This window comes from Chiloscyllium plagiosum, unplaced genomic scaffold (genome assembly GCF_037043375.1).
Source record: "Chiloscyllium plagiosum isolate Xiang-an unplaced genomic scaffold, Cpla_swu_hap1 HiC_scaffold_11, whole genome shotgun sequence".
NCBI classification, from domain to species: domain Eukaryota; kingdom Metazoa; phylum Chordata; class Chondrichthyes; order Orectolobiformes; family Hemiscylliidae; genus Chiloscyllium; species Chiloscyllium plagiosum.
In genome coordinates this window covers 88,683,157-88,710,128 of record NW_028270149.1, presented here as the reverse complement: position 1 = coordinate 88,710,128, position 26,972 = coordinate 88,683,157, and the positions used below count along the sequence as shown (strand labels likewise).

At 42.1% G+C, this 26,972-nt stretch overlaps 1 protein-coding gene across 2 annotated transcripts in view; it reads right to left on the bottom strand.

The window, feature by feature from the left end:
• Positions 1 to 26,972, bottom strand: part of slc25a14 (solute carrier family 25 member 14) — an 86,785-nt gene that overhangs the window by 43,575 nt on the left and 16,238 nt on the right. For both annotated transcript variants that reach the window (XM_087992292.1, XM_043704270.2), the window contains 2 exons: positions 9,424 to 9,518; positions 7,724 to 7,809 (listed from right to left, as the gene is read on the bottom strand). In XM_087992292.1, the coding sequence (XP_087848418.1) occupies positions 7,724 to 7,809; positions 9,424 to 9,518 (181 nt within the window). The remainder of the gene's footprint in view (positions 1 to 7,723; positions 7,810 to 9,423; positions 9,519 to 26,972) is intronic.

The following is a 26,972-nucleotide window of genomic DNA, read 5'->3' as shown; positions in this document are numbered from 1 at the left end:
TTCAGCTCTGATCTCCAGCATCTGCAGACCTCAATTTCTCCTCAATGAGGGGAGAGGCCATTCTAGACTTGTGCTCGGCAATGAGCCGGGGCAGGTATCAGATCTTGTGGTGGGAGAGCATTTTGGTGATAGTGACCACAACTGCCTCACATTCTACATAGCTATGGAGAAGGAGAGGATTAGGCAAAATGGGAGGATATTTAATTGGGGAAGAGGAAACTATGCTGCGATTAGACATGAGTTAGGAAGCATGGATTGGGAGCAATTGTTCCATGGAAAAGGCACTATAGACATGTAAGAAACAGTTGTTGCAAGTGATGAATAAATCTGTCCCTCTGAGACAGGCAAGAAGTGGTAAGATAAAGGAACCTTGGATGACGAGAGCGGTAGAGCTTCTTGTCAAAAGGAAAAAGGTAGCTTACGTAAGGTGGAGGAAACTAGGGTCAAGCTCAGCTCTACAGGATTACAGGCAGGCAAGGAAGGAGCTTAAAAATGGTCTGAGGAGAGCCAGGAGGGGGCACGAGAAAGGCTTGGCAGAATGGATTAGGGAGAACACAAAGGCACTTTACACTTATGTGAGGAATAAGAGAATGGTCAAAGAAAGAGTAGGCCCGATCAGGGATAGCATAGGGAATTTGCGTGTGGAGTCTGAGGAGGTAGGGGAAGCCCTAAATGAGTTTTTTTGCTTCTGTCTTTACGAAAGAAACGAACTTTGTAGTGAATGAAACCTTTGAAGAGCAGGTGTGCATGCTGAAATGGATAGAGATACAGGAAGCTGATGTGCTGAAAATTTTGTCAAACATTAAGATTGACAAGTCGCCAGGCCCGAACCAGATTTGTCCTCGGCTGCTTTGAGAAACGAGAAATGCAATTGCTTCGCCACTTGCGAAGATCTTTTCATCCTCGCTCTCCACTGGAGTCGTACCTGAGGCAAATGTAATTCCTCTCTTCAAGAAAGAAAATAAGGAAATCCCCGGCAATTACAGACCAGTAAGTCTCACGTCTGTCGTCTGCAAGGTGTTAGAAAGGATTCCGAGGGATAGGATTTATGACCATCTGGAAGAGCATGGCTTGATTAAATGCAGTCAACACGGCTTTGTGAGGGGCAGGTCATGCCTCACAAACCTTATCGAGTTCTTTGAGGATGTGACTAGAAAGGTTGATGAGGGTCGAGCTGTGGATGTGGTGTATATGGACTTTTGCAAGGCATTTGATAAGGTTCCCCATGGTAGGCACATTCAGAAGGTCAGGAGGAATGGGATTCAGGGGAACATAGCTGTCTGGATACAGAATTGTCTGGCCAACAGAAGATAGCGAGTGGTAGTAGAAGGAAAATATTCTGCCTGGAAGTCTGTGGTGAGTGGTGTTCCACAGGGCTCTGTCCTTGGGCCTCTATTGTTTGTAATTTTTATTAATGACTTGGATGAGGGGATTGAAGGATGGGTCATCAAGTTTGCAGATGACACAAAGGTTGGAGGTGTCGTTGACAGGAGAGAGGGCTGTTGTAGGCTGCAGCAGGACATTGACAGGATGCAGAGATGGGCTGAGAGGTGGCAGATGGAGTTCAACCTGGATAAATGCGAGGTGATGCATTTTGGAAGGTCGAATTTGAAAGCTGAGTACAGGATTAAGGATAGGATTCTTGGTAGTGTGGAGGAACAGAGGGATCTTGGGGTGCAGGTACATAGATCCCTTAAAATGGCCACCCAAGTGGATAGGGTTGTTAATAAAGCATATGGTGTTTTGGCTTTCATTAACAGGGGTATTGAGTTTAAGAGTCGTGAGATCTTGTTGCAGCTCTATAAAACTTTGGTTAGACCGCACTTGGAATACTGCGTCCAGTTCTGGTCGCCCTATTATAAGAAAGATGTGGATGCTTTGGAGCGGGTTCAGAGGAGGTTTACCAGGATGCTGCCTGGACTGGAGGGCTTATCTTATGAAGAGAGGTTGACTGAGCTCGGACTTTTTTCATTGGAGAAAAGGAGGAGAAGAGGGGACCTAATTGAGGTATACAAGGTAATGAGATTAAAAATCACACAACACCAGGTTATAGTCCAACAGGTTTAATTGGAAGCACACTAGCTTTCGGAGCGACGCTCCTTCATCAGGTGATTGTGTCGCTCCGAAAGCTAGTGTGCTTCCAATTAAACCTGTTGGACTATAACCTGGTGTTGTGAGGTTTTTAACTTTGTACACCCCAGTCCAACACCGGCATCTCCGAATCAAGGTAATGAGAGGCATAGATAGAGTCGACAGCCAGAGACTATTTCCCAGGGCAGAAATGACTAACACGAGGGGTCATAGTTTTAAGCTGGTTGGAGGAAAGTATAGAAGGGATGTCAGAGGCGGGTTCTTTACACAGAGAGTTGTGAGAGCATGAAGTGCGTTGCCAGCAGCAGTTGTGGAGGCAGGGTCATTGGCGACATTTAAGAGACTCCTCAACATACATATGGTCACAGAAATTTGAGGGTGCATACAGGAAGATCAGTGATCGGCACAACATCGTGGGCTGAAGGGCCTGTTCTGTGCTGTACTGTTCTATGTTCTATTCCCAATCCTCAGCTTTATTACTTTTTGTTTTGAGAACTGTATAAGCTTTACTTGTTGATCCAGTACAGTATTAGCCTTGATTGGATTACCTTTTCTAGTGGGTTCAAGCCTCAAAACATTTGCTGCAAACAGAGTGTTAAGAAAACATTAGGCATTACTTAGCATCAGACCTTCTAATGTAGCTTCCCAAACCACCACAGCCAAATTACCCATTATGGTATTCTTTGTTTCGTTTTGACTCCAATTCCAGATTGCGCTACATCAGTTTCAAACCTAGTAGAAACCTTTCATTCATTGTCAAAGTCTTTTTCATGGGGTGCAAATATCAAATACTAAGGTGCATAGGTTTAAGATAAGAAGAGGATTTCTTTTTAAAAAAAGATATGTGACAGAAGTTTCTTTTTTACACAGTCTCAGAATAAAAGATAAACCATTTATGGCAGTAGGCAGGATTTTTTTCACTCTGGGATTCTCAACCGCAGCACTGCCAGGTGAGGTGTTCAAAGTAGATATATTAGCAAGATATTAGTAGATATACTTAAGCAGCATTTAGACATATACAGGGTATAGGCAGGGAATAGAGGGATATGGACCATATACAAGCAGATGAGATTAGTTTGGAATGGCATCATAATCGGCACAGGAATGAAGTGTCAAAGGGCTTGTTCCTGTGCTGTACTGTTCTATATTCTAACATAAAATTCTAACATTATGGTTATTCTTCCCTAAAGGCTCTCTGCAACAAGGGTATTTATGATCCTTTCTTCATTGCACTGAACTGGATCGAAAATAGCTTGTTCTCAGTTGGTTCAACATACTTATCCAGAAAATCAGTTTGTATACATTCTAGAGATTTTCACAATATAGTACTGATTAGGTTTTCCCAGTCTATGTGCAGATTGAAGTCCCTCATGATTAACTTTGTTATTATTGTTACATGCACCTCTTGTATGTACTGCACCCTATGTAACATATACTGCTTGGTGGTTGACAAATAATGCTCATAAATGTTTGCTGCTCCTTACAGTTTATTAGCTCCATCCAAACAGAGTCTACATCTTGATCCTCCCATCTAAAATTCCCTTTCACTAATGTATTGATCATGTCCTTTGTCAACAGCGCTACGTCATTACATGTTCTTGCCCATTCCTCCCAAGTTGCAAGTATCCTTAACTATCCCTGGTCATTCTGGAGCCATGTCTCTGCAATAGCAACTGGATGATGCCTATTTACTTCTATCTATACCATCAATTTACCAACCTTGCATTGAAAGCAATGGGCTTTCTGTTCGTGCTTTTGATTTTGCCTTTTTAATATTTTTCTGTTTTTCAAACCATGGGCTCAGTGGTTGGCACTACTGCCTCAGAGCACCAGGGACCTAGGTTTGATCCCAGCCTCAGCAACTGTCTGTGTGGAGTTTGCACATTCTCCTAGTGTCTGTGTGGGTTTCCTCCAGGTGCTCCTGTTTCCTTCCACAATCCAAAGATATGCAGTTTAGGTGAATTGGCCATGCTAAATTGCCCATAGTGTTCTAGGATATGTGGATTAGATGCATTAGTCAGGAGTAAATGTAGAGTAATACAGTCAGGGAATGGGTCAGGATGGTTTACTCTTTGGAGGATCTGTGTGGACATGTTGGGCCAAATGGCCTGTTTCCACGCTATACGGGTTCTATGATATGCAATGCCATCTCACTACGAAAGTAATTTAAATGCTCCCCAACAGCATTAACAAATCTCAGATATTGATCCTGATCCTGTTAAGATGTAACCTGTCTCCATTATACTGGTTCCACCTGAATGGCTCCGACCTTCTGCACCATCTCTCTAGCCATGCATTCAATTTGCCCTCTCTCTATTCTTATGCTCGCTAACATGAGCTACTAGGTAATCCTATCCTGAGATTACAGTTCAAGTCCCTTTACCAAACCTAAACAGTACTATCAGTACGTCAACTCTCTTTCCACCCACATACTTGAGAATAACAGACTACAACCTCTGGCTGATCATCCTTCCCCATAAAAAAAATAAGGAGACAGTCAGAGTCATAGAGAATGATGTTGCAGGGACAGTAGTGGGAACAAGGAAATGGCTGAGGAACTGAATAATTACTTCATTTCAGTCTTTACAGTGGAAGACACAAGTAATACCCCAAAAATTCAAGACAGTGAGGAGGCAGAGCTAAGTATGGTGACTATCAGCAAAGAGGAAGTGCGAGAAAGACTGAGTGGCCCAAAGGTGGATAAATTAGCTGGACAAGATGGACTACACCCAAGAGTTCAAAGGGAGATAGATAGATGAAGAGATAGTGGAGATGTTAGTAGTGATCTTTCAGGAATCTCTAGAATCAGGGAGGACTGCACAGGACTGGAAAATTGCTAATGTGACACCGTTTAAAAAAGGAGCAAGGCGAAAGATGGAAAATTTCAGACTGATTAGCCTAACCTCGATCGTGGATAAGATCCTGGAATCCATTGTGAAGGATGAGATTTCTGAATACTTGGAAGTGTATGGTAAAAGAAGGCAAAGTCATCATGGTTTCATCAAGGGGGCATCATCCCTGACAAATCTGCTAGATTTCTTTGAGGGAGTAACGAGCAGATTAGACTAAGGACAGCCAATGGATGTTATTCGCCTGGACTTTCAAGAAGACTTTTGACAAGGTGCCACACAGGAGGCTACCGAGTAAAAAAAAGAGCCCATGGTGCTAGAGGCAAGATGCTAACATGGAGAGAAGCTTGGCTGTCTGGCAGAAAGCAGAGAGCGGGGATTAAAGGTTCTTTCTCAGGATGGCAGCCTGTGGTGTTTGGCAAGGCTCAGTGTTGGGACCAAAATGTTTCACTTTATAAATTAATGATCTAGATGAAGGAGCTGAGGGCATTCTGGCTAAGTTTGCAGCATTGAGGAGGCAGGGAGGCTGCAAAGGATTTGAACAGGTTAGGAGAGTTGGCAAACAAGTAGCAAATGGAGTCAATGTGGGAAAAGGTGAAGTCACGCAGTTTGGTAGGAAGAATAGAAGCATGGACGTTTTTTGTAAATGGGGAGAAAATTCTGAAGTCTGAAGTGCAAAGAGACTTGAGAGTTCTCATCAAGGATTCTCTCAAGGTAAACTTGCATACTGAGTCAGTAGTTAAGAAGGCAAATGCAATGATGGCATTTATTTTGAGGGGAATTGAATATAAAACCAGCTCTAAAAGGCTCTGGTCAGACCACATTTGGAGTATTGTGTGCAGTTTTGGGTCCCACATCTCATGAAGGATGTACTAACCTTGGAGTGTAATCAGAGGAGGTTCACGAGAATGCTCCCAGGAATGAAAAGCTTAACATATGAGAAACATTTGAGGACCCTAGGTTTACACTTCATGTGAGTTTAGAAGCACGTGGCCAAGGGGGGGGGGGGGGTGTAGTTGGATCTAACTGAAGCATACAGAATACTCAATGGCCTGGACAGTGTAGATGTTGGGAAGATGTTTCCATTAGGACCTGAAGGCATAGACTTCGAATGAAGGGAAGACCTTTTAGAATGGAGATAAGGACAAACCTCTTCAGCCAGAGAGTGGTGAATCTATGGAATTCAATGCCACAGAAGGCTGTGGAGGCCAGGTCATTGAGTATATTTAAGACTGAGATGGATAGGTTCTTAAGTATCAAAAGGATCAACGGTCATGGGGAGAAAGCAGGAGAATGTGGTTGAAAAACTGATCAGCCATGATTGAACGGCAGAGCAGACCTGATGGGCTGAATGGCCTAACTTCTGCTCCTCAGTCTTACGGTCTTATTCTTTCCAAAGTCTGGAACTCTCATTTGTACATCAGGGCTACATTTCATGTACATGTGGTCGTCCAGCCCAAGGGAAACATTCTTGACATCCCACATGTCACAGGTGTGTTTTCTATGCAGCAGAACTGTCCTGCCATGGCTTAACTTTATTTAACGTTTGATTTATTATAAACTGGAGACTGGAAAATCGAATTTGCCTGGTTCCCTTATTTTTCTATCCAGAGAATTAATTGCTGTGGCTTCTGTTTCCACTCCCACACTGTTCCTTCTGATAGCTCCTTGGCAACCACATCAGCAACATTATTCAGAAACCCATCAGGTTGTCCTCTGATGACTTCCAGCTCCAGGTAACCACCACCACCTCTCAAACCCTCCACTGCCTCTGATATGCCATGCTGATGGATAAGCATAAATCACCTCCAAATAAGTAATGAAAAACTAAAGCTAACAACCTTAGCTGCTGCCACCAATTGTACCCTTCTCCCTGGGTATTGCCTGAAACAGAGATTTTTTAAAATAAACTTATTGTCCTTTTTTCACACTTATCTCCAACCTCCAATCCCCATATCATCCCAATCTCCAAAATGCATAGTTCCACATCTGCACCATCATCCACCTTCACCCACCTCAGATGAAGTACCACCACTGCTGAAATCCCATTCCGGCAACTCTGATATCTCAAAACACAACTATTTCCATTTTCTTCTGGTTACCCTCCCATCTAACCTCCACCCCACTAAGTGTGAATTCACCAAAAACGCAGCTTCCTGAAAGTTAGATATGACCAAGTTACAAAGTCACCTCTCTTTGCAGAGCTATGTCGGACCCCCACCTTGGGTGAAATTAGTCATTTTTAAAATTCTCAGTTGTCTATTTTAATCCATTCCTATATGACCCCATCACTTTCTCTGAAATACCCTCTAGTTTTACAAGCCTCAGACTGTGGTCTCTTGCACATTCCCTTTTTTAAAATCACCCTAACATTAGCAGTCTGTCTAATTTCTAAACTTGGGAATTGCCTCCCCAACCTTTCCATCTCTCCAAACTTACTCTCTTTTTGAGATACAGCTTTTGAAACTCTCTCTCTCTCCAGCCAAGCTTTCAGTCACTTGTTTGAATTTGAACCTTGCTTAATTTTATTTTCAAACCATATCTAAGAAACAATCCTGTGAAATGTCTTGGGATATTTAATCACATAAAAAGCATCAAAAAAATGCAGGTTGTTATTTTTGGGAGCATGTATGGGCCTGATGCAGAAACTGATACTGTGTCATGTGATGGATGGGCTTTTGCTCCCACCAACACACACCTCATCAAGCCATGGAATGGACTTGGCTTCCTACAGGTATGTATTAAAAGGAGCATACCATAATTCTGGAAATTATTCCACATACCTTTAATACATCTGTAGGGTTGGCAATAGACGACGAAACCACACCAGCAAGAATCCCACACAGAACATTTACAAGGAGCGTTTCATCTGTAAATTGAAAATAATGCACATTGGTGCAAAGCCAAATTAAGAATATATCACACATATCAAAAGGCACGAGAGATTTTACATTCCCAGGACCACCACACTGAAAAATCTTTTGCTTTTATTTACTCTCAGGATGTGGACATCACTGGCTAGGCCAGTTCTAATTGCCCAGAGGGCAGTTAAAAGTCAACCACATTGCTGTGGCTCTGGAGTCACATGTAGGCCAGACCCGAAAAGGATGAAAGATTTCTTTCCCTGAAGGATATTAATGAAACAGATGGGTTTTTCCAATAATCAATAATGGTCTCATTATCATCATTAGACACTCAATTCCAGGTTCTTTATTGAATTCAAATTCCACCACCTGCCATAGTGGGATCTGAAATGAGTCACCAGAACATTAGCTGCCTTTCTGGATTAATAGTCTGGAGATATACCACTAAGCCATTGCCTCCCCCTTTCCAACCAGCCTCTTTCTGAAGTATACTTGAAGTACTTTCAATTGGCACTTCCAACAGGCCTTATAGTAAATAACAAAACAGTTTCTTTAATCTTCATCCTCACCCTTCCTCATGAAATTCTCCCACACTGGAGATCAATCAGTAATGAAAATAAAAACAATGCCTTCCCATTCACAATCATGGGCAAGTATATCAGGCAGTATGATTCTAAAACTAATGGGCATAGTCTCAGAATTTGGGCCAGAACATTCAGGAGTGATGTTAGGGAGAACTTCTACACACAGGGAGTGGTACATGTTTGGAACTCTCTTCCACAAATGCTAATGGATGCAAGATCAGTCATTAATTTTAAATCCAAGATAGATAAATTAGTGTTAAGCAAAGGTATTGATAGAGAGTTATGAAACAAAAGCAGGTAAATGGAGTTAGGCCACAGATCAGCCATGATCTCACTCAACAATGGAACAGGTTTGAGGGGCTGAATGGCCTATTCATGTACCTATGTTCCTCTGTAACACAACAAAACACATGGCACCCAATCCCTTCATCATTTTAAAAGGCAGTGCCAAGACCAGAGTCACATTCCTGGTTTAAGTTTAAATAAGCTCAGCAGTTAACTGCCAGCCATCATCCAACTGGTACATTCTCCATGGCAACTCCACTATCAATCAGGGCTCTTCCTTATAGTTTAAAATGCTGCTGCCCTTTACAGTGGCATTCTTATGAATTTTCCTGATGAGTGTAAGATGAAAAAAATTGACAAATATGTATTTTTCAGCAATTCTCAAGGTCGATGCAACTGAACAATTATTAATATTGTTCTCTGATAAGGCACCAGCAATTCTCTTCTTTGATAAATAATTGATATCTTTAATGCGAACAATAATTTCTTGATCTGAATCAAACTAAAACTGATCATTTCAAACTGTTGCTTGTATCATCCTCAGATCACTGGACTGTACAGAATCAACAAGAGATTCACCCAAGCTAAGCAAGCAGCAGCAGAAAGTGCCATCTGGCTTGTTCACGTGGTAGAGTGCTCTTGGATTGTGATAAGCACAGTGCAATTAAATTGGAGAATCACACCAAATGTTTTAGTGTAAATTAGGTTTGGAAAAATAATCACCAAATATTTATTTGAAATGAAACAAACCTTGTGGACAGCTTACAAAAAGGCGCTTCAAACTTTGATAAGTTCCAATCTTGATGGTGCCATAGGATGCCTGACGCAGCAGAGCTGGACTGATGCTGTATCAGGAAATAAAGACATTACAATTGATCAGACCATATAACAAAACATCACTCCCCAGTGCAATGTTTAACATTCCAAGAATCATGTCATTTTCACCTTCATATGTAAGAATAACATGTTTCAGATTTATAGGATACTGGCAAGACCACAATTCGAATATGGTCTACAAAACTAATCAACTCACTTAAGGAAGAATACAAATACATTGGAGGCTGGTCAGGGGAGAATTATTGAATTGTTATCGAGAACTAGAGTTGCCTTGAGTATAGGTTAGACAGACCTATACTTGGTTCCAATGGAGTTTAAAAGAGTGAGGGGTGCCCCTTGAAAGAAATAACATCCTGAATGGTCTTGACAAGGCGGGCATGGAATGGATACTTCCTCTTTAGGGCGAGTTCAGAATTAGAGGACACTGTTTTCAAATGTAACGTTTTCCTTTCAAGAGAGGGATGAGGGGACTTTTCTTCTCCCCCCCCCCCCCCTCTCTCCAAGGATTTTGCAATTTTGAAACTGTCTGTCCAAAAAGGCAGTTGGGGCATGTGTGTGAACACTGTTAAGTAGACAGTCTTGTCAGCCAAGGGAATCAAATCTTATCAGGGTAGATGAGAATATGAAATTCTGAAGACGACTGATTAGCATGGTCTTAATCAACAGCAAGACAGGCTCAAATGGCTGACTGGAGCCATTCTGCTCCAATATTTTATGTCTGTGTGAGAAGCTCTTGTTTACAATCAATATTTAGCCCAATTCTTCTGCACTGTCAGGTCAGAGTCACTAAAACACATTAGAAAGTCACTCTGTCCATCAGCTCTAGATTGGATTGCCCTACACAATCAATCCATACAATAAAATTATACTTAAGAAGGAATCCAACCTGATGCAAGAACTTTTCCAATTCTTTTCAACTTTCCCATTTCCCAATCACTCACCTGCACATGTTCCATTGGACCTTGACATTTTTTCTGCTGCTCAATCTGCTTTTGGAGACTTGTAATCTCCAGTAAAGACTTAAATCCAACCAAATCAACCACTTACATTCAGCTATCATAGCTAGAAGACTAGAATCCCCAGAGTGTGGAAACAGTCCATTTGGCCCAATAAATCCACACCAATGTCTAAAGAGCATCCCACTCAGACTCACTCCTCTATCCTATCCCTGCAACTCTGCAGCTCCCATGGATAACCTACACATCCCTGGACACCATGGGCCATTTAGCATGGCCAATCTACCTTGGCAGGAAATCTTAGCACCAAGAGGAAACCCTCGCAGAAACAGGGAGCATGTGCAAAGTCCACACAGACAGCTGTCCAAGGCTGGAATCGAACGCAGGTCCCTGGCGCTGTGAGGCAGCAGTGCTGAGAAAACTGTCCATTGAGATAATGATCACAAATAGAGCTGAAGAAAGAAATGGGATGACTTAAACTTGGTCAAAGGGTAAAGAAAGATTTTAGATGGCACAGCAATTTACAAAGAGAAAGCCTTGGTGGATTTTCTTTTCAAAAAACAGTTGGTGGAGGCACTAATTTTGTAAAATGGAGGGACTAATGGGCCGAAGAGAACGATTTAGTACAGGAGCCATATGGCAGCCAGAACAGAAGGTTGGATAGTCAACAATTTAGTGGGAAAGGGTTAAGGGGTCAAGAGGAGGGCCTCACAGACACAATGAAATTGCAGAGGTTATAACAACACAGGGTGGAGAAAGTTCAACTTAGAGTGCAGGTGGGCAAATTTTCTATTACCAGATATAGAGCACCTTTTACAACCACCAGCCAACTCCAAAAATATTGTTGCTATTTGTGGTAGCTCATAGACAGTAGCTCCCACCAACTGCAATGTGGTAATCACCAAATAGTTGGTTTTCTTTTGGGATGCTGATTGAGGGACAAGTACTGGCTGAGACTCTGGGGAGAACTTGACTGCTTTGCATTAACTTTTACCATAGGATCTCGAATGCTCACTGGAGAGGACAGAAAGAACTTTGAGAAATAATACTGTTGGATAGTACTGGCATGCAGTTTCAGTCTGGATTTTTGTGAAGTTCTAGAATCAGACTGGAACCTTGTAACCCTGAACTCAAACATGAATGTTGAGTCACTATGGACAACATAATAATGGTTTCAGCCCTTGTGATGAGAGGAACTCATTGGCCTCTTCATTTGTTGGCTTTGAGAGCATCGGAATTGGAAAGACAGATTTCAGAAGGGAAACAGGAGGTTGTTTCTGGTATCCCTGAAAAGTTCTATCTGAATATACCAGGGCTCAATAATGTTTGATGTGTTGCAGTCAGATCCAGAACTGGATGATTTAAACAGTTATTTGCCAGATACATTCAAGATAGCGTTGGTTGGACTTCATGTCTCAAGATATTGGGATACCACCAGATGAAGAGTCAGGTAAAAGAACAATGGCTGCAACAAGGGGCAATGTCATCAAAGGTGAAAGTGACGAGAATGTAATAAAAAGCAGTAATGTTATATTGAGTGGAGACTTTTACAGGTGCAGTTGTGACTTGAGAACAATTTCACCAGTAATGAGGTGGCATAGGGAACAGGAAGGATAAAGTGATCGGGGAAGATTCAAGAATTCGTCAGAAATGGATAAAATTTTATCCATTTTAAGACCATGAGAGGAGAATGGCAGTATAAGGAGGAGAGATCAAGAATGTTTACACCTGTATGGCTTTGCCTGAATTTTAAAGTCCCTTGCTCTGAACTCCCACCAGTAGAAATAACTTTTCCAAATCGATCCTATTGCATCCATTAATCATTGCAAACAATTTAATCACCTCCAAACTCAAAGAGATAAAAAAAATCTTATGCAAATTCTAACTGCTAAATCCTATAAACCGCAACATCACTGACAATTCCATGTCACACCCTGTCCAAAGCAGAAATCACCAGGACACTGAACAGATTGAGCTGGAAGAACCATTCCCATTGAGGAGAACGGAGGATATCAGTTTAAGGTGTTTTGTCAAGCAAGCAGCAACAACAGGACGAAAAACGCTGACACACAGCGAGTGGTTAGGCCTATGGTACAAGCAAATCAAGGTTTTTAAAGAGACTTTGATCATTATGAAAAGAGAAAAATAGATTGGCCATTGGCAAATGTATGTGGGACTAGAATGTACTTGAAAAGACAAGATGGGCTGAACGGCTTCCTCCTGAGCTATAACCATCCCATTGTACATCATCTTTGTAGAGGTACAGTATCCAGAGCTGAACACAGCATTCCAGGAGGAAAATTTGAGATTTTGGTGAGAATTTGGTGCAGAAGGTGAAGAAAATAGATTTTTTTTAAACCTCCAATACATCTTGTGGAAGCTTCCAAAGTTTAACCATTTAAAATGTATGTTTGTTACTTTGTACAAGTTATATTAAAAAAAGGAGACAATTTGCAACAAATTAAAACCTATATAATTAATTCAGATTAAGATTTGATAGTTTATTTGATTAGTCAACAGTATGTTGCTGCGTGTAGACTACAAGAGCTTCCAAGTGAACAATATCCACGGGAGGTGTCCCCATCTTCAATTGCTCCTGCTCAAAATCATCTAGCTGAAGACAGTGGATAGGGTGCAATATCAGAACAGTTTCTTTCAGACTTCATGCACACCTTGCAGATAAGTGCCTGATTTAAGGAAGGATTTAATGCATTGGAAGCCGTCAGAGGAAGTTTACTATATTGCTACCTGGAATGAGGAGTCTGACTTATGAGGAGAGACTGGACATGCTGTGCTTGTATCCACCAGGGTTTAGAAGAATGAAGAGTGATTGAAGTGAATAAGATAGTTAGGTGGATATATTGTTAAGAACGTAGCACACTTACATGAGGGACCACATCTTTTTCACTGACAGGATTGCAACTTTTATTACAATACCTGGGAGAACGGGAAATTAAGAGGATACATCAGATTAAACAAAAAAAGCAGCAATTTAAGTGATTTGGGGATGAAGGCAACTCAATGCTGAAATTAAAAACTTACACGAACATACATCTGGAGGTTCTACAAGTACATTAAGGGCAAAAGAGTAACTAGGCAGAGAATAGGACCCCTTCAAGCTCAATGCGTTTGTCTATGCGTGGTACCGCAGGAGATAGGGAGATCCTAAATGAATATTTCTAATCAAGATTTACCATGGAAACAGACATGGAAGCCAGGAAACTCGGGCAGATAAGATGTGGTGTCTTGAAGAAGAGTTGACTTAAACAGGATGTGCCTTGTGGAGTAATGACTCTTTGGGTCACTAAGAGTTTTGTGGGGATGAAAGAAGTGACTTTGGGAGTTTTACAATAAGTGAGCAAGACAAAGCGTTCATAATCGGCAAACAAGCTGGAATTGGGGTTGCTTATGTTTACAGGAAAGGGGAGATTGTTGTGGCATTTGCACTGCATTGTAAACTTGCTGGAAATGCCATCAGAATCTTTGTAAAAGGCTGAAATTCAAATGCAAACTAAGCAGTTTGAATTAGAGGCAAAAGAAAAGAATAAACCTGGCAAAACAAAAAGAAAAATGAAGCAGTTTGCGTTATGACTAAAAGCCGGGGGGAAAAGAAGAGAGGAAGGCCCCAGCAGAAGAAAGACTGAAAAAGAGAAGAAAAGCAAAAAAAAGAGAGAATTTGAACTTCAGAAGTTGGCAATTAGAGAGGGAAGTCAACTTAAAAGGGCAGAGGTGAAGGTGGCCTCAGTGAGGAGGATTGTGGTAATGATCAAACCAATCGGAGCAAAGGCCTGATTTTCAGACATGGTCAGATCACCCCACAGATGTGAAAGCAAAGATTATTGGGGAGTTTCCCATACCATTGATGCAGAGGGCAGTACTATGAATGGGTTGTATTGGAAGTTCATACCGAATTTTAGCAGTGTGGTTGTTCCACTGACTAACTTACTCAAGAGGTGCAGAAAATTTCAGTGACATCAGACTGTCAGAAGGTATCTGACAGCCTAAAAACTGTGTTGACCACTGCTCAAGTGTTAGCCACACGTAATTATGCAAAGCCATTCAAGTTAGCTATCAACGTGAGTGATGTGGGTATTGGTACTATACTCTTATAAGACGACAAGAAAATATAAAGCCCTATTTGGTATTTTTCCAGAAAACCGTGTGATCATGAACCAAAATATCCCACAACTGAGAAGGAAACCTTGAGCCTGGCAATACAACATTTCACTGGCTCAAAACCAATTACATTTCTATTTTCCCTCAGTCCAGAAGGAGAGATATGGACTTAAAATGTCAATTATATTTCTCTTTTCTTTTGAGCTGCCTGACCTGCTGAGCGTTTCTAACACTTTTTATTTCAGGTCTCCGGCATCTACATTACCTTGTTTCAAGGTCTACAGGGAAGTATAGGAAAATTATGGAAGGGGAGGAATGTGCCTAAATGATTAAGGATGAAATCACCAGTGATAACTCAGGGAATAATGAGAACAGGGCAGTGGAAGTTTATGGGAACAAGTGAAAAAATATTTAAGATTGTAATAGTTGTCCATCAGGTTTCCTCACAAATGATGCAGTGGTGATCACAAAAAGCAGAAACAAAGTACTTGACAAACCAGTGGAGCAAAAAGCTGATAGATCTCCAGACCTGATGGGATGTATCCGAGAAGTAGCTCCAGAGATAGCAATTGCACTGGTAGTAATCTTCCAAGGATTCCTAAGATAATGTCCCAGAGGATTGGAAACTGCCGCTGACATATCACCGTGATTCAAAAGGGGAGAGAAAAGCAGGTTACTGCAGGCCAGTTAGCTTGACATTATTGGAAAAATGTTAAACAGTGCATTATAAAGGATTTAATAGCAGAGTTTAGAAAAAATATGGTATTTGGCTTCATGAAAGGGAAACCATACCTGACAAATGCTATCAGAGATCTTTAAAAGATAACAAGCAGGATAATAAAGGGGAACCAGCAGATTTAATATCTTTGGATTTCATTTGATAAGGTACTGCACCTCAAAAGCATTTGAAAAGATACATGTCTATGATAATGGTGGTAATATATGATCGTGAATAGAGGATTGGCTAACCAGCAGTAGGCAAAGAGTTAAGATAAGGAGGCATTTTCTGAATGACAACCTGTAACTAATGAATTGTTATCGGGATTAGTGCTTGGCTGCAATTATTTATTATACACCGTGACAATACTATGGCTTTATGAGGTGTATTTTGTCCTTTTCTTTCCAAGTTAAGGCTGAGACAGAGGTAGAAAGTGGTCTGCTAAAAGCCAATAAAGTAAACAGCTTGTGTGGCCTTGGGTTTTCTTTCACCCCAATTTGTTATGGACCAGACCAAACCCCCTCAAAAAATATGAAGAAGATAGCCTACATCCTAACTTTTTCTTATTTTAAAGATTACTGCAAGACATCCAGGTGAAATTCGCTTGGTCAAACTACTTGAGTTTAAGCAAAACACACTTCAATTTTAACACTGCAGTTAAAATACAACTAACTAACTGTTCCAATATAGTAACGTCTCAAATGGCAAATTCAATAAAACAGGTTGTCTTACATGCAATTCTAGTAGCAGCAGGAGAACCCCAACTTTTAGCTGTAACAGAGAGAGGAAGAAGAGGTACCACATCCAGCTTCAAGACCCCAGCAACTGCAGGTTTTGTGGGAGCTGGACACTGCCCATTTATTGTTCCAACTTCTATTGTTCCAACATTAGTTAAAATACAAGGCCTCACAAGCTATTTTCTTTATTGGCTTTGAGCAGACCACTTACCACCTCTGTCTCAACCTTTCTTCATTTAAAAAAACACCAAAATACACCTCGTAATGCCACTGCATCATCACAATATTTAAAAGGCAAGTTAGTGAAGTTGACAGATTCTCCAAAAGGATAGACAGGTTAATTGAGTAAGCAAAAGAGTAGAATAAGTAACAACAATGACTGCAGATGCTGGAAACCAGATTTTGGATTGGTGGTGCTGGAAGACCACAGCAGTTCAGGCAGCATCTGAGGAGCAGCAAAATCGACGTTTCGGGCAAAAGCCCTTCATCAGGAATAAAGGCAGAGAGCCTGAAGCGTGGAGAGATAAGCTAGAGGAGAGTGGGGGTGAGGAGAAAGTAGCATGGAGTACAATAGGTGAGTGGGGGAGGGGATGAAGGTGATAGGTCAGGGAGGAGGGTGGAGTGGATAGGTGGAAAAGAAGATAGGCAGGTAGAACAAGTCATGGGGACAGTGCTGAGCTGGAAGTTTGGAACTAGGTGAGGTGGGGGAAGGGGAAATGAGGAAACTGTTGAAGTCCACATTGATGCCCTGGGGTTGAAGTGTTTCGAGGCAGAAGACGGAGCGTTCTTCCTCCAGGCATCTGGTGGTGAGGGAGCGACGGTGAAGGAGGCCCAGGACCTCCATATCCTCGGCAGAGTGGGAGGGGGAGTTGAAATGTTGGGCCACAGGGCGGTGTGGTTGATTGTTGCGGGTGTCCCGGAGATGTTCCCTAAAGCGCTCTGCTAGGAGGCGTCCAGTCTCCCCAACGTAGAGGAGACTGCATCGGGAGCAACAGATGCAATAAATGATATTAGTGGATGTGCAGGTAAAACTTTGATGGATGTGGAAGGCTCCTTTTAGGGCCTTGGATGGCGGTGAGGGAGGAGGTGTGGGCGCAGGAATAGAATAGAATACTTACAGTGTGGGAACAGACCACTTAGCCCAACAAGTCCACACCGACTCTCCAAAGAGCATCCCACCCAAACTCAGCCCTTTATTCTAGCCCTATAACACTGCATTTCCCATGGATAATCCACCTATCCTGCACATCCCTGAAGACTATGGCAATTTAGTATGACCAATCCACGTAACCTGCACATATTTGGTCTGAGAGTGGTAACTGGAGTGCCCAGAGGTAACCCATGCAGACACAGGAAGAACGTGCAAACTCCACACAGACAGGCCAGAGGCTGGAATTGAACCCGGGTCCCTGGAGCAGTGAGTCAGCAGGGCTAACCACTGAACAACCAATACTATCCAAAAGCTGGCAAATGAAAAATGAGGTTATGTATGCAAACATTTTATTAACTGCCACTTGTGGGACCAGGAGTTTACCAGTTGATCAAAAAGTCCAGTTGATCAAGAGGTGCACATAAGCAATGTAAAAACACACAGTGTGTAATCAGTGTTATACTTTATTTACAGAATAACTCACTTAAATAATAATGGAACTTTGCCTGGAGTAAAACTTAGCGGCATAGAGTTTTCTCACTTCTCAACCAACCACTCCAACATCGCAGAAATTGCGATAATACAGTATTTCAGTATATAATTTGTTAGTTTATTGAGAATGCCAGTTAAAACAAAGTTTGTGTACTTTGACTGGATGAAAACAGGAGCTGAATATTATTTAAATGAGAAAAGATCATATAAACCTGTAACACAGAGGAATTCTTTGTCAATCATTCATTAAATGTACGCTTTGTGAGATGGACCAGCATTTATCGCCTATCCCTAATCATCCAAGGGCAATTAAAAATCAACCAAATTGCTATGGAGTCACACATAGACCAAATCAGATAAGGACAGCTTTCCCAGAAGGACATTAGTGAATTAGATGGTGTTTTTTTTTTACAAAAATCAGCATTGGCTACATGGTCGCCAATACGCTCATCTTTTAATTCCAGACTTTCTGTGAATTCAAATTTCATCATTTGCCATGGGTGATTCAAACCTATGTCCCCAAAACATTAACATATGGTATACAATTACTAGACCAGTAACATTCTAGGTAAACCACTGCAGAGGAATTGGGGGTCCTTGAAAATTAATCAAAAAAGTTCGCAAACAAACTGAGTGAGTAATCGGGAAGGCAAATGAACTGTTGACCTTTTTGCAAAGGAATGGAATTATTTATTTTGTTTGTTCATGAAACAGAGGAGTCACTGGCTGGCTAGCATTTATTGCCTATCCCTAATTGCCCATGAAAAGGTGGTGGTGAGCTGCCTTCTTGTACAGTTGCAGTCCACATGCTGTGGTTTGATCAACAATTCCTTTATAAGGAGGGAATTCCAGGATGTCGACCCTATATATAAACAACATAATTTGACACAATATAAAAATGTTTAAAACTATTGCTATGAAGTTGAATGAATGTTGCCATCTGAAACACTCTCTATCAAAGGTATGAAACATATTTGCAGTAAAAGAGGGACAGTGACCCAGGGAGATTTTCAGCCGGAAGGAGTAGGACATCTGCTGTATGGTTTTGAAATTAAGTTGATGTAATTTTAATATGGTTTTTATTGGAACAGTATATTAGATTAGATTAGATTACTTACAGTGTGGAAACAGGCCCTTCGGGCCAACAAGGTCCACACCGACCCGCCGAAGCGCAACCCACCCATTCCCCTACATTTACCCCTTTACCTAACACTACGGGCATTTAGCATGGCCAATTTAGCATGGCCAATTCATCTGACCTGCACATCTTTGGACTGTGGGAGGAAACCGGAGCACCCGGAGGAAACCCACGCAGACACAGGGAGAATGTGCAAACTCCACACAGTCAGTCGCCTGAGTCGGGAATTGAACCCGGGTCTCTGGCGCTGTGAGGCAGCAGTGCTAACCACTGTGCCACCGTGCCGCCCACAAATATTATTATATGGTTGGAGGCAGATAATAAGCAGTTAAGAGAAAGGGGGCATAGAGTTGGGAATAATTGTTGTTTAATGTTCACATTGAGAGTTAAAGAATAAATTGAAACTACTTTCTTTAAATAGTGGAATTTGGGAGTTCTCTGTCATTCATATTTTAACAGATTACGAGGCGAGGTGAGCTGTTCTGGGTGCTTGATTTAATTAACAGAGGGGTCCACAGCCATGGCGCAATAGTTTGGGGCTTCAGGTCTGTGATTTGGACAGGTATAGACAGATCCAGTCTGCGATTTGGACAGATTTGGGGCACAAAAGATCCCAACAAATTTAAACACTTGCCAATCTTTAAATAAAACATAGGTGAGACAATTTGTTTAATTTCTTGTGGTTACTTGATTTAAAAGTGAGAGAATTGGTTCTTAAGACTGCCAAAACAGTTCTGGGTTTGAAGATGATTGCCAAATTTCCCAAGATAGTTTAGAAAGACAGAGAAAGGGCATACTTGTGGAATTAACAAATAGATTAGAATTGGGTCTAACCAGGGAAAAAGGAAAGCGAGTTAGTCAAGCACTTAGGTGTGTCAGAGGAACAGACAAGTGTAGTAGCGTTAGAAAAACTTAAAAAACAATTGAGGCCAATGGAGTTAGAAGGTAAAGAAAGGGAAGGAAGAGCCATGAGAGTTCAGACTAAGCTGGGAGGTAGAGCTAGTGAGGTATTTGCTGTGCTGTCAGATGAAGGCTCAAGAGATTATGCAGACATCAAACAGACAACCTGAGTGCTTAAGAATTGGTACCAGAAGCATATAAACAGTGGTTCAGAAACATAAAGCAGGAAGCAAGTTAGACTTCTGTTGAGTTCGAAAGATTTGAACAAAGTAATTTTGAGAGATAGTGCGAGCCTTAAAAATAGATAAGACCTATGAGGCTCTAAGAGAGATTATTCTGCTGGAGGACTTTAAAAACTCTCTTCCAGAGATGATAAGGATTCATGAGAATAAACAGAAAGTTCAAGAAGTGAGAAGAGCAGCAGAGACGGAAGATGAAAATGCATTAGTGCATAAGGCAAAATTTAGCTTCCGGCAAGAATTTCATCCCACAAGGGATAAAAATTGGGAGAAGGGGAGATCCTGCCCTACAAAACAAAGATTTAGAGTACACTGGTAATAGTTTACCACAGGTGGAAAAAGAAGCCCAAGAGGGTGGAAAGGAGGCGAAAGGTGTTTTCATTGCAATGGAGTGGGACACAGAAAATTACAATGCTGGTGGTTTAAGATAGACAGTGGGAAAAGGTGTTTTCACTGCCAGAAGGTGGGACATGTTAAGTCATTGTGCTGGTCATTGAGGAAAGACACTGTGGAAAATATGTGGTTAAAGAGGCTAAGCCAATGGTATTAGTGAAAGTAGTAAAGGAAATCCCAAGAAAAGTCAAAGAGCTGCAGGACAGTACACAGTGTAGGCAGGAGCTGGGTATGGAATTAGTGCCTGATCTCTATAAAGACTTCAGCTCTGTGGGTAAAGTTTATTCAGAAAGAACAAGGGGAGAAGGGAAAGAAATTTTACTTTTAAAGAGATACAGGATCTAATCAGTAAGACATGAACGTATTTACACTCTTTCTGACCTGTTACCTGAGAGTGTGGTAATTTGTGGCATTGATGGACAGAAATCTAGCTTGATCCTATGTAAGATCAGGTTAGAGTGCCAACTCAAGACTGGGGAAGTAACAGTGGGAGTGATTGACAGAACATCAGTTCCAGAAATACAGTTTGATCTTGGGAACGATTTAGCAGGATCCAAGGTAGTAGTGACAGCCCATGTTGTGGAGAAACCAAAGGAAAACCAGGGAACTGAGGAGTTAAAAAGAAAAATACCCTGGAATTTTTCCAGACTGTGCAGCAACAAGATCCCACTGTCATAATTCATAGCACGAAGCAAAAACAAAAGAGAAAGACGAAGGAGTTGAGGTTCAATTAGCGGACACCCTGTTTGATGTAACGGTGCAGGAAAAACCTGAACAGGCAGAGGGTCAGACAGAAGTGTTTAGTCCTGAAAGGCTAATGGACTTATAACAGTAAGACGAGACAATAAAAGATATATATTTTGATGCATACTCAGTAAAGGAGTCAGAATATATTCCTGAGGGTTATTATCTTAAAAATAGAATCCTAAGACGAAAATGGAGGCAGTTTAGTGCAGAGCAGAAATGGGCAGAAATGCACCAGATTGTATTGCCGGTAGTATACAGACAGAAATTGTTACAGGTAGCACATGAACTACCAGTAGGTGGTCACCGAGGTGTATGGAAGACTCAGGCTAAGGTACAAATGCATTTCTATTGGCCTGGACTACAAAAGGATATGGTTAAATTTTGCCGTACGTGTCACACATGCCAAATGGTAGGAAAGCCACAGGCAGTAATAAAACCAGCACCTTTGTTGTTAATTCCAGCATTCAAAGTACGTTTCACATGGACTATGATCAATTGTGTAGGTCCCCTTCCTAAAACTAAAAGTGGGAACCGGTACTTGCTCACCATAATGGATCTATCTACCAGATTTCCAGAGGCAATTCCATTTGGGAGTATTAAGGCAAAAAAAAAAGGGTGTTGGAGGAGTTAGTAGCTTTCTTCACGCGATGTGGGCAACCCAGAGAGATTCAGTGAGACCAAGGGCCTAATTTTGCTGCTAGGTTGCTTAAGAAAGTCATGGATAACTTAGTTAAAAATCACAACACCAGGTTATAGTCCAACAGGTTTAACTGGAAGCACACTAGTTTTCAAAGCACCGCTCCTTCATCAGGTGACCTGATGAAGGAGTGACGCTCTGAAAGCTAGTGTGCTTATAATTAAACCTGTTGGACTATAACCTGGTGTTGTGCGATTTTTAACTTTATACACCCCAGTCCAACACCGGCATCTCTAAATCATGGATAACTTAGGCATACAGCACTTCAATTCAAGTGCGTACCATTCTGAATCCCAGGGAGTTTTGGAAAGGTGGCATCAGACCCTGAAGACCATGTTAACAGCACACTGTTAGACTACCTGAATGATTCGGATAAAGGTATCCCTATGTATCGATAGACATTAGAGACGTCCCAAACAAATCAGTTTATTCCCTTTGAGTTAATATTCGGACAGGAAGTGAGAGGACCTTTGAAATTAAAGAGAAATTGACAGGAGCGAAGTCGAAGTTAGAGATCTCACACTTGGATTATGTATCTGAGGTGAGGGAGAGATTAAATTGGGTGGGTGAGTTAGCTAAACAGCATCTGAAGAGGGTACAGCATAGAATGAAGCAGGTGGCAGATAAAAATTCTGAAATTCGGACGTTTACCCATGGGGATAACGCATTAGTATTGTTACCAATGGTTGAAGGTCCCTTCAAAGCTAGGTTTAATGGACTCTATCAAATTGAAAAAAAATTAAGCAAGGTTAGCAAGGTAAAGATGCCAGATAGGAAAAAACTGTATCAGTTATGTCATTGAATATGACAGCGAGGACCAGAGGCCTGAGGGAAAGGTAAATTTAAAATATAAAAACTTACCTCATGTATAGGTGATGCGCACGCTGGCAGGAGCGGACACGGGACTACAGGGTAAGTGGGTGGTTGCTTGACACGAAACACTACACGGGCAGTGTGTTGAGGGAGAAGAACCCCGAAGTTGTGGTTCACATCGGCACCAATGACATAGGTAGGATGAGAGATGGGGATTTAAGGAAGAAATTCAGGGAGCTAGGGTGGAAGCTTAAAGCAAGAACAAACAGTTGTTATCGCAGGTTTGTTGCCCAGCCCATGCCACGTGCTAGCAAGGTGAGGAAAATGGAGAGAGAGGAGTTGAACACATGGCTACAGGAATGGTGCAGGAGGGAGGGTTTTGGATTCCTGGTTAATTGGGAATCTTTCTGGGGTAGGTGAGACCTCTACAAACAGGATGGTCTTTACCTGAAACACAAAAGGTACAAAGATCCTGGGGGAGAAATTTGCTAATGCTCTTCAGGAGGGTTTAAAACTAATTCAGCAGGGGGATGGGAACCTAAGTTGTAGTTCCAGTATACAGGAGGTTGAGAGTAGTGAGGTCAGAAATAAGGTTTCAAGGTCGCAAGAGTTCACTGGCAAGCAAGACGTTAGTTTGAAGCGTGCCTACCCCAACACCAGGAGCATTCGGAATAAGGTGGGTGAACTTGCAGCATGGGTTGGTACCTGCTTTTTCAATGTTGTGGTCATTTCGGAGACATGGGTAGAGCAGGGACAAATATAGTTATTGCGGATTCCAGGATTTAGATGTTTCTATAAGTACACAGAAGATAGTGGTTGGGTGGGGTGGGGGGAGGTGGGAGAGCAGAGGAGAAGAGTATTGTGGCGTTGTTAATCAAGGACAGTTTTACAGTGGCAGCATTGAGAAGTCATTTACTGATGGAGTATAGGCTGAGGTTAGAAACAGGAAGAGAGAGGTCACCCTGCTGGGAGTTTTCTATAGGCCTCCAAATAGTTCCAGAGAGGTAGAGGAAAGGATAGGAAAGATGATTCTCGATAGGACTGAGTGTGACAGGGTAGCTGTTATGGGGGACTTTAACTTGACTGGGAATACCATAGTTTAAGTACTTTAGATGAGTCAGTTTCTGTCCAATGTATGCAGGAGAGTTTTCTGACAGTATGTAGACAGGCCAACAAGGCGAGATGCCATATTGGATTTGATACTGGGTAATGAACCTGGCCATGTGTTAGAATTGGAGGTAGGTGAGCACTTTGGCAATAGTGATCACAATTTGATGATGTTTACTTTAGCGATAGAAAGGGATAGGTGTACACTGCAGGGTTACTTGGCAGGGGAAAGGCAATTATGATACAATTAGGCAAGATTCAGGATGGGGAAGGAAACTGCAGGGTCTGGGCACAATTGAAATGTGGAGCTTATTCAAGGAACAGCTACTGCGTGTCCTTGCTAAGTATATACATGTCAGGCAGAGAGGAAGTTGTTCAGTGAGGGAGGCATGATTTACTAAAGAAGTTGAAGCTCTTTTCAAGAGGAAGAAAGCAGCTGACTTTAGAATGAAAGATGAAAGCTCAGTTAGGGCACTCAAGAGTTATAAGTTAGCCAGGAAAGACCTAAAGGAAGAGCTATGAAGAGACAGGCAGAAGTCGTTGACGGATAGGATTAAGGAAAACCAGTGAGCCTTCTAATGTTATATCAGAATGACTAGAGTAAGATTAGGGCTAATCAAGGATTGTAGTGGGAAGTTGTGTGTGGAGTCAGAGGAGATAGTGGTAGAGCTAAATGAATATTTTTCGTCAATATCCACACTGGAAAAAGATAATGTTCTCGGAGAGAATACTGAGATACAGGCTACTGGACTAGATGGGATTGAGGTTCACAAGGAGGAGGTATTAGCAATTCTGCAAAGTGTGAAAATAGATAAGTCCTCTGAGCCGGATGGGATTTATCCTAGGATTCTCTGGGCAGCCAGGGAGGAGATTGCAGAGCCTTTGGCTTTGATCTTTATGTCATCATTGTCCACAGGAATAGTTCCAGAAGATTAGATTAGATTAGATTAGATTAGATTAGATTATTTACAGTGTGGAAACAGGCCCTTCGGCCCAACAAGTCCACACCGCCCCACCGAAGCGCAACCCACCCATTCCCCTACATTTACCCCTTACCTAACACTACGGGCAATTTAGCATGGCCAATTCACCTTACCTGCACATCTTTGGACTGTGGGAGGAAACCGGAGCACCCGGAGGAAACTCACACAGACACGGGGAGAACGTGCAAACTCCACACAGTCAGTCGCCTGAGGCGGGAATTGAACCCGGGTCTCTGGCGCTGTGAGGCAGCAGTGCTAACCACTGTGCCACCCAGAAGACTGGAGGATAGCAAAGTTATCCCCTTGTTCAAGAAGGGGAGTAGAGACATCCCTGGTAATTATAGACCAGTGAGCCTTACTTCGATTGTGGGTAAAGTGTTGGAAAAGGTTATAAGAGATAGGATTTATAATCATCTAGAAAGGAATAAGTTGATTAGGGATAGTCAACATGGTCTTGTGAAGGGTAGGTCATGTCTCACAAATCTTACTGAGTTACTTGAGAAGGTGACCAAACAGGTGGATGAGGGTAAAGCTGTTGATGTGGTGTATATGGATTTCAGTAAGGCATTTGATAAGGTTCCCCACAGTAGGCACTGCACAAAGTACGGAGGCATGGGATTGACTTTGAAGGTGATTTAGTAGTTTGGCTAGCTGAAAGAAGACAAAGGGTGGTGGTTGATGGGAACTGTTCATCGTGGAGTTCAGTTGCTCATGGTGTACAGCAAGGATCTGTTTTGGGGCCACTGCTGCAGGTCAGTTTTATAAATGACCAGGATGAGGGCGTGGAAGGATGGGATAGTAAATTTGCGGATGACACGAAGGTCGGTGGAGTGCCGAAGGATGTTGTAGGTTAGAGGGACACAGATAAGCTACAGAACTGTCTGAGAGGTGGCAAACGGAGTTTAATACAGAAAAGTGTGAAGTGTTTCACTTTGGAAGGAGCACCACAAATAAAGAGTATTGGACTAATGGTAAGATTCTTGGTAGTGTCAATGAACAGCGAGATCTTGAGTCCATGTACATAGATCCCTGAAAGTTGCCACCCAGGTTGATCGGGTTGCTCAGAAGGCTTACAATGTGTTACCTTTTATTGGTAGGTGACGACATTTCGAAGCCATGAGGTCATGCTGCAGCTGTGCAAAACTCTGGTGCGGTCGCGCTTGGAGAACTATGTACAGTTCTGGTCACTGCATTTATATGAAAGATGTGAAAGCTTTGGAAAGTGTTCAAAGGAGATTTATCAGATGTTGCCTGGTATAGATAGAAGGTCTAACGAGGAAAGGCTGAGGGTCTTAACTCTGTTTTCGTTAGAGAGAAGGTTGAGAGGTGGCTTAATTGAGACATTTAAGATAATCAGAGGGTTAGATAGGGTGGACATTGAGAGCCTTTTTCCGTGGATGGTGATGGCTAGCACGAGGGGACATAGCTTTAAATTGAGGGGTGATAGATACAGGACAGATATCAAAGGTAGTTCCTTTACTCAGAGTAGAAGGGGTGTGGAACACACTGCCTGCAACAGTAGTAGACTCACCAACTTTAAGGGAATTTAAATGGTCAATGGATAGACATATAGATGAAAAGGGAATACTTTAGGTTAGATGGGCTTCAGATTGTTGCACTGTCCTGTCAAACCATCGAGGGCCGAAGGTGAAAGTGAGCACTGCAGATGCTGGAAATCAGAGTCAAGATTAGAATTGTGCCAGAAAAGCACAGCAGGTCAGGCAGCATCCAAGGAACAGGAAAATCCATGTTTTGGGCAAAAGCCCGAAATGTCGATTTTCCTCCTCCTTGGCTGCTGTTTGACTCGCTGTTCTTTTCCAGCACCACTCTAATCAAGGGCCGAAGGGCCTGTATTGCACTGTAATTTTCTACATTCTACGTTGCAACCTTATTATAATAGACAGGGAACTGGAGAAACAGGTGTTAGTTACTGCCCCCGCAGAATGAGCAATCAAATCCAGATGCTGTGGAGTTTCATATGCCTCAAAATACGTTAAACAATGAGGTCCTTGAGGAGTGGGATAGGTTACTGAACTGTCTATGTCAGGAGCAAATAACTCAGTTGAATGGTTTGTTGAAGCAGTATAAGGACCTATGGAGGGATAAGATGGGGAGGACTAATACTATTGTGCATGAGGTGGGGATAGGGAATGCTGTTCTGATAAAATGATACACCTACAGGCTTGATCCTTCCAAAGCCACACAAGTCCAGAAGGAAGTGGATGCAATGCTCAACGAAGATATCATTGAATTCAGTCAGAGTGAGTGGAGTTCGC